Source organism: Photinus pyralis, unplaced genomic scaffold, assembly GCF_008802855.1.
Source record: "Photinus pyralis isolate 1611_PpyrPB1 unplaced genomic scaffold, Ppyr1.3 Ppyr1.4_LG4, whole genome shotgun sequence".
Classification (NCBI taxonomy): Eukaryota; Metazoa; Arthropoda; class Insecta; order Coleoptera; family Lampyridae; genus Photinus; species Photinus pyralis.
In genome coordinates, this window is record NW_022170511.1 from 34,970,453 (window position 1) to 34,984,703 (window position 14,251).

A 14,251-nucleotide genomic window follows, 5' to 3' on the forward strand; every position below is an offset into this window, starting at 1 on the left:
AATCACGCTCGTGGTCGAACACAAATTTTGATAAGTACTTCCTCATTGTTCTATTCGTGCGTTCTACTATTCCGTCCGACTGTTAAAGCAGCGGTTCTGGTCTTGCGAATTCCTAGTTGACACAAGCTTTGGATTTTGGAATAGTGCCGACTCAAAATTTCGGCCCTGGTCAGAGTGTAGTTCCAGAGATAGCTACTCCACATCTACTAAAAAGTTCTTTTACCAGAACGTCTGCCACAGTTGTTGCTTCTTGATTTGGTAGACCATATTCCTCCATCCATTTGTGGAAATTGTCCATAGCCACCAAGATGTATTTATTTCCACCAAGCTGCCTCTGGGATGGGGCCTCAATCTTCTAGATAAAGCATCGGCCTTAAGGATGGTTTCGTCTCGCGCTGTGTTCTGTTACAAAGTCGTACTCTTGCAGTTTTCTCAATCACCTAGCCACTAGGCCGTCTGTACTCTTAAATTGTAACAACCATCGCAATGCGGCATGATCGGTACGTACGAGTAACTTCTGGCCATATATACTTAGATACTTAAGGAAATGTTTAATCGACTTGATGACAACTAGAAACGACAGTATAAATGCGTTCTGGTTTATAGATTTTAGTGAAATATCCGATGACTTTTTCGTGCCCAGCCTACATTTGAGACAGTACAGTCTCCTTCTCTTCTAGGTTAGCTGAGCACTGGAGCCGTAATTAAAGCTTGTTTGAGATCTTCAAAAGCCCGCTTACATCCGTCTTGCCACTGTGTTCCCATGTTAACTTGGTCAACGGTTTTGCAATATTGGCAAATCCTACGTGCACAGGCCCACAAAACTTAGTATTTTATGTTTATCTCTTGAGTGGCCATTCCAATTTACCAGGGTCTAGGGTAGAAACCCATTTAGCACCGGCGTATCTAACGCGTCATCTATTTAGGGCAATTTGTTACGTTGTTCAGTTGCGAAACCTCGTGCTACCATCTTTCTTCTTTACTAGTAGCACAGGTGAAGTCCAAGGGCTGCTGGATGGTTGAATTATTCTTCGACATCGCTGATGATCTTCGTTTAACCTATGGTAGTCTTCTTGGATGGGTTGGGCATCTCCCGTATTTATTTTATGAAATACTTGCTTCGGCCAACAAATCCTTTCTCTGAAGCCAACACGTCTTGGTAGCAGCAAATTAATCTTTTAGCTTGGTCCACGGCTTTATCTCATTTGTATCAGCTTTCACTTATTGCATTAATTGTTGCATTTTTTCGAGGTAGATCGGGTTACTACTGGCATAAACTAACACTAATATTGCTCACTAAACACAACCCTACACCAGACTCCAATGTAATGTAAATTTAATTACCTACGTGCTTTATTGATGTTAATAAGTTTTGAAATGATTTGATTTACCAATAACAGAATATTATTTATCACTCCCTTATACACGATTTATCTCACCTCCAAGTATTTATCACTTCGGTGTTGAAGTTGGAACTGTACTGAAAAGTAATTCGATTTGCTTATATAGCAAACGACAATTATTCTAGAATGTTCTTAGTAGAATGTTTTAGAATAAACACGCCTTTTTTCTGGATAAGATTGCGTATCACATCCGCATTCGTTCTTCATCGCTGATAACTGATGTTTCATGGCGCCACGATGTTTATCGGGCTTTCTGGAATATTTCTAATATCCAAGTAATGACATTACTGTCCAATGTTGCCAACAGTTATCATGCTTTGCATGTTTGCCAAGAGATAAATTAACTGTTTGTGTTTTACGCAATTTCAGTAAAAGTAAAAAATTCGTTAAAAACACACAACTTTGCAAACATTATTTAATAATCTTTATGATACACAACTTATAGATAAACTTTGATTTATAGATACATTATATACTACCTTGACTAATTTAAAAAAAAATGTAATTAGGTATACATGGTTGAATAAAATTACAATTTTAAATGATATCACAGACTAATACAAACATATAATTTTGCCTCTGCAATCACTGAATTATTCAATGTTCCCCAAATCGCCACTTAGTCACTACGAAAAAAAAGCACAACTTCAAAAATGCCCGCATTTATACTTAACTCAAAAAGATAGATTCACGCAACAATATTAATACTATCTAATCAGTCGAATTATGAAACTGAATTATTGGTCTAAACTTAAAAAAATGTAAATTGATAATGTCCATTCATGATCTTGCCCAACCACAGAACAAAGAGATGCGGTTAGTCTGTGGGAAGATTAAAATTCCTCAGGTGTAACTGTTAAATTAATACGTGAGAAAGCTGTAACAGGAACAAATTCTTTTAGTGAGTAATATCGCGATCTATCATCTTGATCGACAGAGGTGACATGTTGAAAACAGCACGGCTGCGAGATGTGAGATTTCGGAGGTAACGGTGCTGGCTTTGGTGATTTCTTTTCCTTCCGTTTCTTCTTCCCTGGTACAGATAAGGATATATTTTCGGGGCAGGCGATAAGTTTCTCAATTTCCGTCCACATCTCGTGCGCCGCTTGCGCCGTATCAAAACTGAAGCCTATTTGCAGTGTGTGGTCGGAAGAATAGCACATTGTATGAAATGCCTTTCCAGCTACTTGATAGGATGACAAGTTATCAATTGTATCTCTCCAGAGCATGAAACCGGTTCCTCTTTCGGCGAGTACAATTTGAATTCGCCTTTTGTTCCTCGAGCGTGCTTCTCCTACGTCTAATAAAATTAACGGTATTCCCGCGTATTTCAATTGCCATTCGACGTCCAGAGGAGATTTCGTGTATAAATTAGCCAAAGAACCACTTACGTACACCTGAAACGATAATAAAATATTAAAATATGACTCCTTCAACGAAAGTAACACTTAGAAATCACCGCCTGAGGGAAATAGACTAAGTAGGACGGGGCTCACCTCTTCGTCAAAGGTGTTAATTAAAAGCGAAATGAGTAAACGAATTTCGAGAATTAAAGTTGTTTCACCATTTAAAAGAGCTACTAGCGAGGAAGTTAAAAAAATCTCACTTTATAGGAGAAATTAAAACGTCTCGTCATAACCATTTCCGTCGTGATTGCCTTATTGGTAAAAAAGCGAACCTGTTTGTGACTCAGATTAATAAATTACGTTAACTAATTGCATCAATTATTTCTTTTGCCGGAAGAGAAATTACGTCAATATCGTCAATCACAAGAAATTTAGGTTTCTAATCCTGTCAAGTTTCTAAATTATGGTTGCCACAACGCAAAGGTTCTCTTCCAGAATATATTATTAATGGGGTGAGCCAATTTATTTTCAGCAAATAAGCCGCTCAATTTCGAAAATGAGAACAATCTTGTAATGGACGATCCTCAAGATTGAAGTAGGTACTTTGAATTAAATACACTTTACAAAATGAAAATAATATCAAGGCTACTTTAAAGAAGAACTAGATCTCGGTAAAAAATTTTAATGAATGATAAATAATTCGATTGCGTAAATGAATTAATCGACGCCCATGAACTTGACCAGAAAACAAACCGCCGCCGCCACCGCACTTACCCATATACGGTTATGCGGCTAAATTACTAATATGAATGTAATATAGCAAGAATCTTAAAGTTGACGACCGACCAACCCGTTGTTACGGAAAATGGTCCCTTGAGCTATACTAAAATCGTAAACGCGTTTAGCAATTTCCCATACCTATTACGTTCAAGTAATCACGTTACAAACGTCTCTATACACATCAAACGAAACTCGAAAGTTCATATTACCCCACTTTAAGGGTGTAATGAAATAACAAATATTGGTTTGAACATTAAATGACTTGTCCACCTACTCCACCTTTGCGCTGTTTTCTTAATGGGAGCCAGACATAAATTTATGTTACAATTTGCCTTTCTAGCATAAATTCTGCACGAAAGTTACAATGAGAACAAAAATCATAGCTAGTAGCTATAAACTGTTTAATTAGTAATAAACCATTTGAATTGAGCGACTTCCACACTCACACCTACCCTATTCGTCTATGATTTCTCTTAATTAAAATATCGAGGTGTGTAAAGAATGTATTCGTAATATACTCGACAATTTGAATGCTTCCAACGCAGTGCAAAAGGTGGTAGAAGCCTTTGGGTTTATCAAACGGTGCTGCAACTTTTCAAAATTTACCACTGGCTCAATTGCGAGCTCAATTGTATCGATGAAATTACAAGCTGATTTTGTAGCAAATTTGTTGTGTCCTTTGGAAGAAGAGGAAAAAGATCACATTCGCAAAGATATTAGAAAATTGTGCGAAAGAATGATAGAACAAGTTAACAAGATACGAAGAATCGCATACGATTTTCAGTAGGGGAACTTTTTGACATTCAGCTCACATGCGGAAACCAGACTTTTAATCCGGCTCATATTCAATAGCACTGACCCTTGAACTCGTAGAAATCGATTGGCGAACGTTTGACATCGCTATCTCTTTTCGTTCTCGAATTAGACGAGGAACAGACGGACGGACAAAACCATCACATAAGGGAAATTTTTTTCTTTCGAAAAATTCCCCTAAAAACGTGGTCTCTCGCGATCGACGAAAGCACATTTTCACCCCGCACAGAATCAGGAATAACTCGGGAAGGGCGTGACTTTTGTCATTCTGGTCTCGGGGCTGTGCTACACCGTATAAGAAAAACGAAACGAAAAAGCTTAAACTGGAGGACTAATAGTGATACAGACGTACTAGACAGACCGACAAAGTGCGGAAAATAGCGTTCAATTTCCTTTTGGAAAATGCGCTAAAAAAAGGAACAGAGACAGTCGAATAAAAGGAAGCCGGTGGTTGCAGAAGATGGTCAGATCATGAAGAAATTAGTGAAACTGTTCTCACATACACAACACACCGGGGAGTGACGCGGGGAGTCCTGCGGTGAATATACGTTCACCCAAGAACCAGCTGCGGTAGCAGGAGTATGTCACGCTGTATTAAAGCAAGTAATGAAGGGAATATTACCCACCGTCAAATACCCGCAAGAATGGAAAAGAGTGTCGCTACTATTTTGATTCCCAAGGAGGGGAGAGTTAGGCCTCTGCTTAGCAAAATTTGTGAGGGATGATAGTGGGAATGCTAATTTTTGGTTGATCTTGTCACGGTGCGTCATAGTAAGTAGTAACTACGTGGAGGATCAGGGAGGTAGTCGCTACAGCAACCTTACCAGAATCATTCAAGTATCCCTTCGGACAAAAACACACCAGAAGGGTAGATGGGGGACTCCCTCATGGATCAGTGGTGGGCCCACTGTTATGGAACATCGCCTATGAGGCTGTACTCTAGCCCTGCCCAGAGTTTTCCTAGAGGACTACGCGACTGACCTCTACATGAGGAAATTGGTTAGGGCTTGGGAGGTCGTGATGCGGAAATATATGGAGAGTTGTAGGTGAGAAGACGAAACCGGTGTTGAGGGGGGGGGGTCTAACACTCCACAACTCCACAGAGTATAGAGGTTATCCAAAAAGTAACAAAGACGACCAAGGCACTGGAAAGAGTATGTAAAACTGCGGTGACTCTCGACGGAAGCAAAGTCCGAGCGGGCGACACTAGGTATAGACGAGTAAGGCAGATCTTCCACAGTCTTCATCTCCTTGAGTGGCGGTAGCATACTGTACCGTGCCTTATCAACACCTACTTCTAATAGCTAACACTCCTCCTTTAAGGCCTCTTGTTGAAGAGAGAAGCAGAAAAGATGCACTGTACGCTTGGCAGAGGGGCGTGAAACAAAGTCTTCCTGGTCAAAAACTAACCCTCCCTCAGAGAGCGTGGAACCGAAGGATGCACGGTGAGACAGACTATCATCTCGCACACTCTGTCACCGATCACCGAAAAATTGGCAATTAGGGGTTGCAAAAGAAATATTAAACCAGCTTGGTGCATTTATATTGAATTTTACACAAATTAATTAATAAAAACGCCAAACCTTCTCCATACAGGAAATATGGGGAAGGTTTGGTGCCTTTATTAATTAATTTGTCTTCATTTGGTGCATTTATTTTTTTATGTTAACATAATTAAGTAATTCATTAATAATAATTAACATAATTCTTAAACAATTCCTGAAAATTCCAATGTTAAGTACCGTGTGTCCCATATTGTGGTTGAGATTACAGTGTATCTCAGTTGTTTTTAAAGATAGAGACTTGCGGGACCCTATATCACTTTTTTGTGAAACTTTTTATTACCATAGACAGAATCACGAGATACAGGCTGAAAACCAAAAGTTAGACTTTTTGGGGTGTTGTCATATCTTACTACCCATTTAAGATAGGAAAAAGCTAAAACTGCCTATATTTTAGATATGGTAGGAAGAATCCAGTGGCGTAGTAACAGAAATTTAGACCCCCGTTTCTGAAACTTAACCCAAAGTTGATATTTTTAAATACAATATCCTGTATACCTTAACATCCATTTTTTGCATTACTTCCTGATTACATTTATATTTTTTATATAATTATAATACGATATCATATTTTCCAATTTTTGAAATGGCATGGTAGCCATTTTATTGATTTGTATCGGCTGCTTAGTTACCATGGATACAATAAACAAAACAAAATTTCCATGAATCCATGGACTACTTAAAAACAGTAAAAAATACGGTTTTTATTTTTGGTTCATGGCTAAAATGAAAAAAATATGTGATACATCAATGTAGTCAGGTAACAGAATGCAAAATTAACGTTAAGGGTGTAATCCAGTAGTACAAAATTTATGCGAAAATAGTGCAATTTATATTTCGTCTCAATTCTGTAAAACATGAGATGAAAGACGGGGCTAATTTTTTTCGTGTAAATTATACATTTAAAAAGTATGCTACAGAACAAAATTCTAATATTTAAGACACAACAATTTTTTAGAGCACTGTCAATAAAAAGTGAACTTTTATTGGTAAAATAGCGTCAACACAAATTATTTTAAAATTCTCCCTGTAGCATACTCAGAAAAAACATTAGCAAACCATAGAGCCATCGAACAAACTTTCAAATAAATTACAAAAAATTTTAGACGAAATATTCATTCGAAATTTTTTACAAAAAACGTGTAGCGTTTAGTGAATTCATTCACCATTTATAAATGGGTACAGTAGGCAACACATCATACGGCAGGCCTGACTTCATTAGCGGCATTGTTGCGTTTATCGGGACTAATTTACAAAAAGAAACCGAATTCATTAGAACGTATTATAATTCCATAATATACTGGGTAATAGAATTCACACGAAAAATGTAATTTATTTTTGAGTGAATTAAAAGTTTGCGTCTTTTCTGACGTTTTTTGTAACACCCCTAAAATTTTAGTGCGATAAAAATTTGAGATTATTTCCCTGTAGCATCTTTCGGAAAGAAATATAATTTGCGTAAAAAGCGTTAGTTCTCATTTATTTTGTGTTGTTCCCGAATTAGACGAAATTTTGTAACTCCCCTAAAATTTCAGTGTGATACAGATTTGAGATTATTTCCCTGTAGCAACCTTCGGAAAGAGTTGTAATTTGCGTAAAAACCCTTAGTTCTCATTTATTTTATGTTGTTCCCGAATTAGACGAAAATTTGTAACACCCCTAAAATTTCAGTGTGATACAAATTTGAGATTATTTCCCTGTAGCATCCTTCGGAAAGAGATATAATTTGCGTAAAAAGGCGTTAGTTCTCATTTATTTTATGTTGTTCCCGAATTAGACGAAATTTTGTAACACCCCTAAAATTTCAGTGTGATACAAATTTGAGATTATTTCCCTGTAGCATCCTTCGGAAAGAGATATAATTTGCGTAAAAAGCGTTAGTTCTCATTTATTTTGTGTTGTTCCCGCTATTCGCTTACATGCGTTATTTTCCAGATAAGGTCAATACAATTCATGGAGTAATTACTGGGTTAAAAAAATATATACGTCTTATTAAAAACTGGGAAAATTGAAATTATTGAGGATTAGCCGTTGTGACAATGATTTGCGTATTCTAATCGATGTTTAATTATATATGCATATTCGTCACAATGACTAATGACCTGGGTAAATTAGCGTAATTACTTGTTTACTTTATACAATGGTTGGGCAGGTAAATTCTTCAATCTTTGTTTATTCGTTACCTTTTCATTACAAGTAAATATTATGCAACCCATCATACGTCAAATAGAATTAAAATTTAAGTGGAATACACCCTTAAGATATAGAGGGTGTTGCATTTAAAAAATACCAACATTGGGTTAAGTCTCAGAAACGGTGTTCCAAAATTTTTGTACTAAGCCACTGCCTACTAACTAAAATAGGTAGTTTTTACCTATCTGGCATAGGTAGTAAGATATAACATTCCAAAAAGTTAAACTTTCAATTTTCACTCTGTATCTCAGAAACAAAGGTATCTAGATTACTGTTTGTGATATTAAAAGTTTCACAAAAAACTGGCACAAGGTCGCGAAAACCGCAAGACTCTATCTTTAAAAACAGTTCAGATACACTGCAGTCTCAACCAAAATGGGACATACGGTACTCTGTGTTTGAAAAGAACGTTAGGCAACGTGACCCGTTACCAGTTTGTTCTATGAAAACATCCGCCGTAAGACATTAGCATGGGAAGCTTATTGAGACAATTTCTCTGTGCTATTTCTGAAATGCAACCGAGTAGGTCCGATTTTAATTAGATTTTGGTAGTTGGAACTGTTTTAAGGGTGGTTTACTCTAATTAAGGGTTTAGAGTTGAGATTCTTTAGGGTGGCGCGATTTTGTTATGGGGTGATTTCATTATACGTTTCTTCAAAATTCGGACGCTCAATTGTTATATGGGTCAATGGTTTCAGGATACGGCACCGGCCGATTCATTATGTGAGAAAAGTGGGTAGTGCCAGTCTGACGGGAGACAAGGCAGGATTAGTGGGATATAATTGATCAAAACGGTTGATTCAAATCCGCTATTATTCAGGGCATGAAAACTGATTACTCAGTGTTTTAAACAACGGATCTGGCTACTGCTACGTAGGATTGGCAAAGGGGAATTATCACATAGAAGTAAATTTGATCCGTAGTTTATAAAAAATAGGGACCTGGACTGTCTTTATAAAGTATGACGTAACCTGGTCGCCGAATTCATACATTTTCCTAGCAGTCAACGAACTTACCCCTATTAAAGGAGTGGCCATTTCACCTTTAAATTGTATTCCGTAATCTTAAATTTCAATGTTATTAATTAATGTATATACAGGGTGTCTCATGTATTTTGAGAGGCGATTATTGGGGAAACTAGCGGGGATATCAAAAAAAGATTTTTATAAAACCTTCTTCATATGAAGGGACTCATTTAATGATGCTCTACATATTTTCGCATAACTGTCCCTTAAGGGTCAAGTGTCGGGCAACTAATTTTTTCAAATAGAAACCTATACTTTTTATTGAAAATTCTTATTCTACAGCGGAAAGAATAAACTTTTCGTGGGAAAGCGAAGTTTTTTACGGAATTGAATTTCCTAGAGTGAGCCAAGGTACAATGGTAACGATGTTGGCACTGAGGTACATTGAATTCAGAACCAGATTAATTCGTTCATTTTCCATCTGCTTATTACAACAAAAAATCATCAAATGTTCTAGAATTTCAGAAAGAAATGTTTTCAGAGCAAAAAGGGTTGTGCAAATCGTGAAAAAGAGAGGCGGGTCAGAGCCGGAGTTCCTATAGATCAACGACTAAGTATATGACCGAAATTTGTTTGTCAGTTTCGCTTTTCGAAGAACGATTAAAAAACCGTCAGTATACAAAATCTGAATTACAGTAAAATTTACCTCCGTTTTTAAGCCCTTAAAAAACGTTTCCACTTGCTGCCTCTCAATGTCGGTAATTTTCCCTTCGAGCGGTACTCTCTCGTCTCTATCATCTCGATCCATTTCATCACTTTCAGCCCTTCCTTCGCTACCGTCCTCCCTTTCGCCGCAACTGCTACCGGAAGCTGTCGTACTCGAATCACCGCTTCCTTCTCCGGTCGAGGACAATCTTCTACGATTACGATCGTTCCTATAAAGCAGTCCGTGATAGGAGTCGTACTTTTGCGACAAGCGATTTATGGCGTATTCTGGATTTTCGTGTTTCGTTATCGTTATGGAGGATGCGCGATTTTCTATCGGCGTCAGTTGCGAAGATGAATAAACCGGTACCTCCGTTGTGCTCGGCATCTCTGTAACAGATACGTATTGTTATTACAATAATTCATTTTCTATTCACACGATTTATTTTGCAATGAGGATTCAGTATGAGAAACGCTATTGTTTGCATTCACATTATCTATTTTAATCCGCATTATTACAATGTCGGCGCATACCGTCACCGTTACATTAAATGCGGGTATTTAGAGATATGGGCAAAAATGAAACGCGTTTCATGTGTGTTGTATTAATTTGAAAAAGAAGTTTCACTTCGTTCAATTAGTACTTCTTTATTATTTACCTTTCACAGTGGCTTACAATACAAGACGTTTTCCAATTAATCGGCGATTGGGAGAACTTTATAATAGGAGTAAAAGTGGATGAGACAGCAGTTTTTTTACAGTGAAAATTTGTCAACATCTATTAGACAATAAGAATAATAGCAAAGACATCTTTCTAGTGTGTGGGGCACATATCATCCAAACGTTACTCAAATGTCAGTGGCATTAGAGAGCAGACCCGTAACCGTAAGAGAGTCTTTCAGGAATCATTAGATTGTTACTCGGATTGTTATTATTTCTAAACTAATGCGATGCTACACCCGTTATCTCCTTATACAGTGATATTCATTTAAAAGTAGACATAGGAAATGTCTAGTTTTAAATTACCAAATCTCCTCTGAAGAATGAAACTGAATGTTTTAACTTTTGTGGAAGAGAATCCTATAAGAAACTTAAGGGAAATGACCGAATTTAATATAATAATATGTCTTCATCATAACCTAACTAAAAGGATACTATTAACTGTCGTTTTTATTTAAAATCTAGAATTACAGCAAAATGCGTGCGCATGTTATTTCGGTTGCATAAAATTAGGCGTCTTTTAGAAGGAAATCCCTATGTCTACTTTTAAATGAATATCACTATATTATATTTAAAAGTGAGCAATGCTTCCATTCTATAGCAATGAAATGCATTTTAGGAGTTGTAAAAAAAAGGCTTCTGGTTAAAATCGTCAAGTAGGAAAGAGGACGTTTTTTGTTTTAACATTAGACAGGTACAGTTTTTGTGAAAAATAGCGTATTTTGTAAAAAAATCGCTATTATATTATATTAGTTATGGCTAGCTGTCTGGCTGTCCGCCTGAGATCTCAGCAAATACAATAGCTAGAGACTTAAAATTTTCACTAAAAGCTTTCTGCTATAGTGTGCTAGATGTGCAGGTTCTAGTCTATTTCGATTTAGATTACTGGTGAGATCGATAATTTTAAACTTTACTAATAAAATACTGATCTGTATTATCAAAAATGCGGTTTCATCATGCATATGCTGATTTACAACTTGTTTCTTCTTCTTAACGTATATTTCAGTCATATAACATCATTATAGTCAACATAATAAAACTAAAACTTAGAGAATTTGAACAAGTCTAGTAGTAACCTAGGTAACATGTAAGTCAAAATTCATAGTCGCACAAATAATCTCTCTATATAGTAGTGATCTGCATGTACCGGGTGGCTAAGAATGGTACAAAACTGTATCTATTTCTTGTATATGTTAGGCGCAAAGACCGAAAACGGCCATTGAGCGAAAAAAACGGCCACAACGCGTTTTGGGTAATTTCAATTGACCACGAAGCGTTCTTGACGTTTTTTTCGGTTTGTGGGCGTTTAAAAACAGCCACTTCGCGTTCTGAATAATCTAACTGTACCATTACGCGAATTCGTGTTGCGGCTCTTAACTGTTTTCAACCACAACGCGTTCTAAAAATACCAAATATGTAGAACCCATTGTGTTTTTCCAATAGCTACGACGTGATTATTAAACATTCAGGGTAGTTTTTGTGAAACGGGAGGAAACTTTTAGCTTAGGAACCACAACTTACAGAGAGCTACTTACAGAGAGGTACATACGATTTTTTGATACTATCTCTTCCTTGCGTAAGTGTTCTTTATTTATTTTTGCAAGAGCTGTTGGAGTGGCATTTTGAGTTACATTTCACGTCTTTGGATTTGCACTTGCACTTTTTGTCGCTGCAGTATCGCTTGCAATTGCAGCTGACAAACCCCTGTGTGCTTCCCGACGATTTCCCTGAAGCGGTCCTGATGGTTACCGTATTCGTTGGTACGTCGTTCTCATCCATGAACGTGTTAACAGGCGTGAACTCGTTTCGAGAACAAAGCCGTTGAAGTTCGCCCTTCTTCGTGCCTAGTTTATAAAGCCCAGAGGAGTTGACGCTCGTTACAACTGCTATGATGTTCCTTGGAGCTGTGCGGCCGCGATCGACGTCTGGAACTCTAATGGCAACGATTTTTTAGAACGCGTTGTGGTTGAAAACAGTTAACAGCCACAACGCGAATTCTCGTAATGGTACAGTTAGATTGTTCAGAACGCGTAGTGGCTATTTTGAAACGCCCACAAAGCGAAAAAAACCTAATGAACGCTACGTGGTCAATTGACATTACCCAAAACACGTTGTGGCCGTTTTTTTCGCTCAATGGCCGTTTTCGGTCTTTGCGCCTAACATATATAAATGCGGCCAAGAGAAAATGCTAGGAATTGTTTTTGGTTTCATACATTACCACTACGGGGCAGAGTAAGCACTCCAAAACAGAAAAAAATGGGATGTTAGGAGAAATATATCGAACAAGGCAGGTAGGTATAATAAACATCGGAAAATTTGAAAACAAAATGCACCTATGTAAGGGATTATTCATAGCCATCAAACAAATGCTATTATACATGGGCATTGATTATACACACTAACTGTATAATTAATGTACAATGGGTTTGTTTAAAAGTCAACGCTAGATATTTCAAGAACGCCTGGCTGCATTATCAAATTATTCATAGCCGTTAGAACTGCGCGTAAGATTTTTGTCTCGTTTCTCTAGATTTAAAGGCAGCGGGATATTTACTTTTACCGTTGAGTGACTAATCCTTCACTCAACGCTTTTACCATTGAATAAAGTGCTGAATCAATGCTTTTTACGTAGAATGAAAAGTCGGAGGATATAACATACCTACGTTTGTTGTAAAAGATACATTGTGGAAATGATTGTCCGATAACTAAGGAATAATATTTTATTTGCCTGGCCGGCTACGCAAAATCAAGTAGGGTTACGCTTTCAATAAAAAAAATGTATTCCATGTAGTATGACATTCTTTTTGTAGGTACTACTTTATTAACTAATTGTGTAGTACCAAAGTCGTCGCGGGCGGCGTATGAGTCGAGGAATATAGCAGCTGTCATGGCCTTGACTTGTAAACACAAGGAGGTTATCGCCGTTTTGAGCAAAAGAACTATTGCGTGCGTGCCATTCGTTGCCGAAATCCAACCGGTATCAGAAGATGAAGTGTTTGGTAAGCGTGAAAAATGCGCGTTGAAGCCACGATAGGCCTTTGTATCGAACCTGTTAAAATAGGCTTAAATCGTCATCATTTTCACGGGTGTTTTATAATTCATGAAGAATTTCAGATGAAACGCGACACATGTAACGAGTGGTGGATTTACGCGCCAAATTTCATTAAAAAATTCGAAATTCCTTGTCATGATAGTGCAGGTCACCCTGTATATTTCATTATTTGTTTCGGTTAGAGATTTTGTGTTTGGGCATTTCGGTTCGCTCAAGACTATGGTCCGATAGATTTAATTTCGCTCAGATTTAATTTCGTCGTGGGAAGAGTGCAAAGCTGATTGACGTCATCATGAGTAATGCGAGTTTTTTGTCGTTTGTTTATCAACTTTGGCGCCGACTGGACCGAGAATAGGAGCGGATGTAGCACCGGCCGTCAGGAGATAAGGCCTTTCCACGTCGTCAGCAGAAAACCGTGAGATCAGTTTGAGTCAGCAGTTCTTTGAGGTTAACGACGGAGTTAGAGTGGGTTAAGTTTTCTTTATCTGAACCAATGGGAGAATTTCTAGCGGGAGCCATTTTTGTTTTATGGTAATTTGGGTGTGGTTTTTTTCATTTCAATTCTGAAGAAGGGGATCGTTTTTGGAAAGACTCGCGGTTAGTACGTCGAGGGGTCGACACGTATTTTGAGTGATCGCGTTTTAGAAGGGACTCGCGGTTGGTACGTCGAGGGGTCGACACGTACTTTGAGTGATCGCGTTTTAGAAGAGAC

At 37.6% G+C, this 14,251-nt stretch overlaps 2 protein-coding genes across 2 annotated transcripts in view; both read right to left on the minus strand.

Annotated features, from left to right (window-relative positions):
• Positions 1–2,189: 2,189 nt before the first annotated feature.
• On the minus strand, positions 2,190–10,185 carry LOC116168462. The gene is made up of 2 exons (XM_031484315.1): positions 9,769–10,185; positions 2,190–2,800 (listed from the first exon to the last, which is right to left on the minus strand). Exons 1-2 carry the CDS (start codon positions 10,153–10,155, stop codon positions 2,237–2,239), a joined length of 951 nt encoding a protein of 316 aa, XP_031340175.1. The 5' UTR covers positions 10,156–10,185; the 3' UTR covers positions 2,190–2,236.
• Positions 10,186–12,074: 1,889 nt separating this feature from the next.
• LOC116169105 overlaps positions 12,075–14,251 on the minus strand; it is a 13,421-nt gene continuing 11,244 nt past the window's right edge. Inside the window, exon 9 of the mRNA XM_031485133.1 lies at positions 12,075–12,412. Within this exon, the coding sequence (XP_031340993.1) occupies positions 12,075–12,412 (338 nt within the window). The remainder of the gene's footprint in view (positions 12,413–14,251) is intronic.

Excerpts from the sequence above, each read along its gene's own strand:
- LOC116168462 (XM_031484315.1), bottom strand. The coding sequence starts at position 10,155 with ATGCCGAGCACAACGGAGGTACCGGTTTATTCATCTTCGCAACTGACG. Across the intron at positions 2,801-9,768 it reads TTAAGGGCTTAAAAACGGAG|GTGTACGTAAGTGGTTCTTT; the intron begins GTAAATTTTACT and ends TTATCGTTTCAG.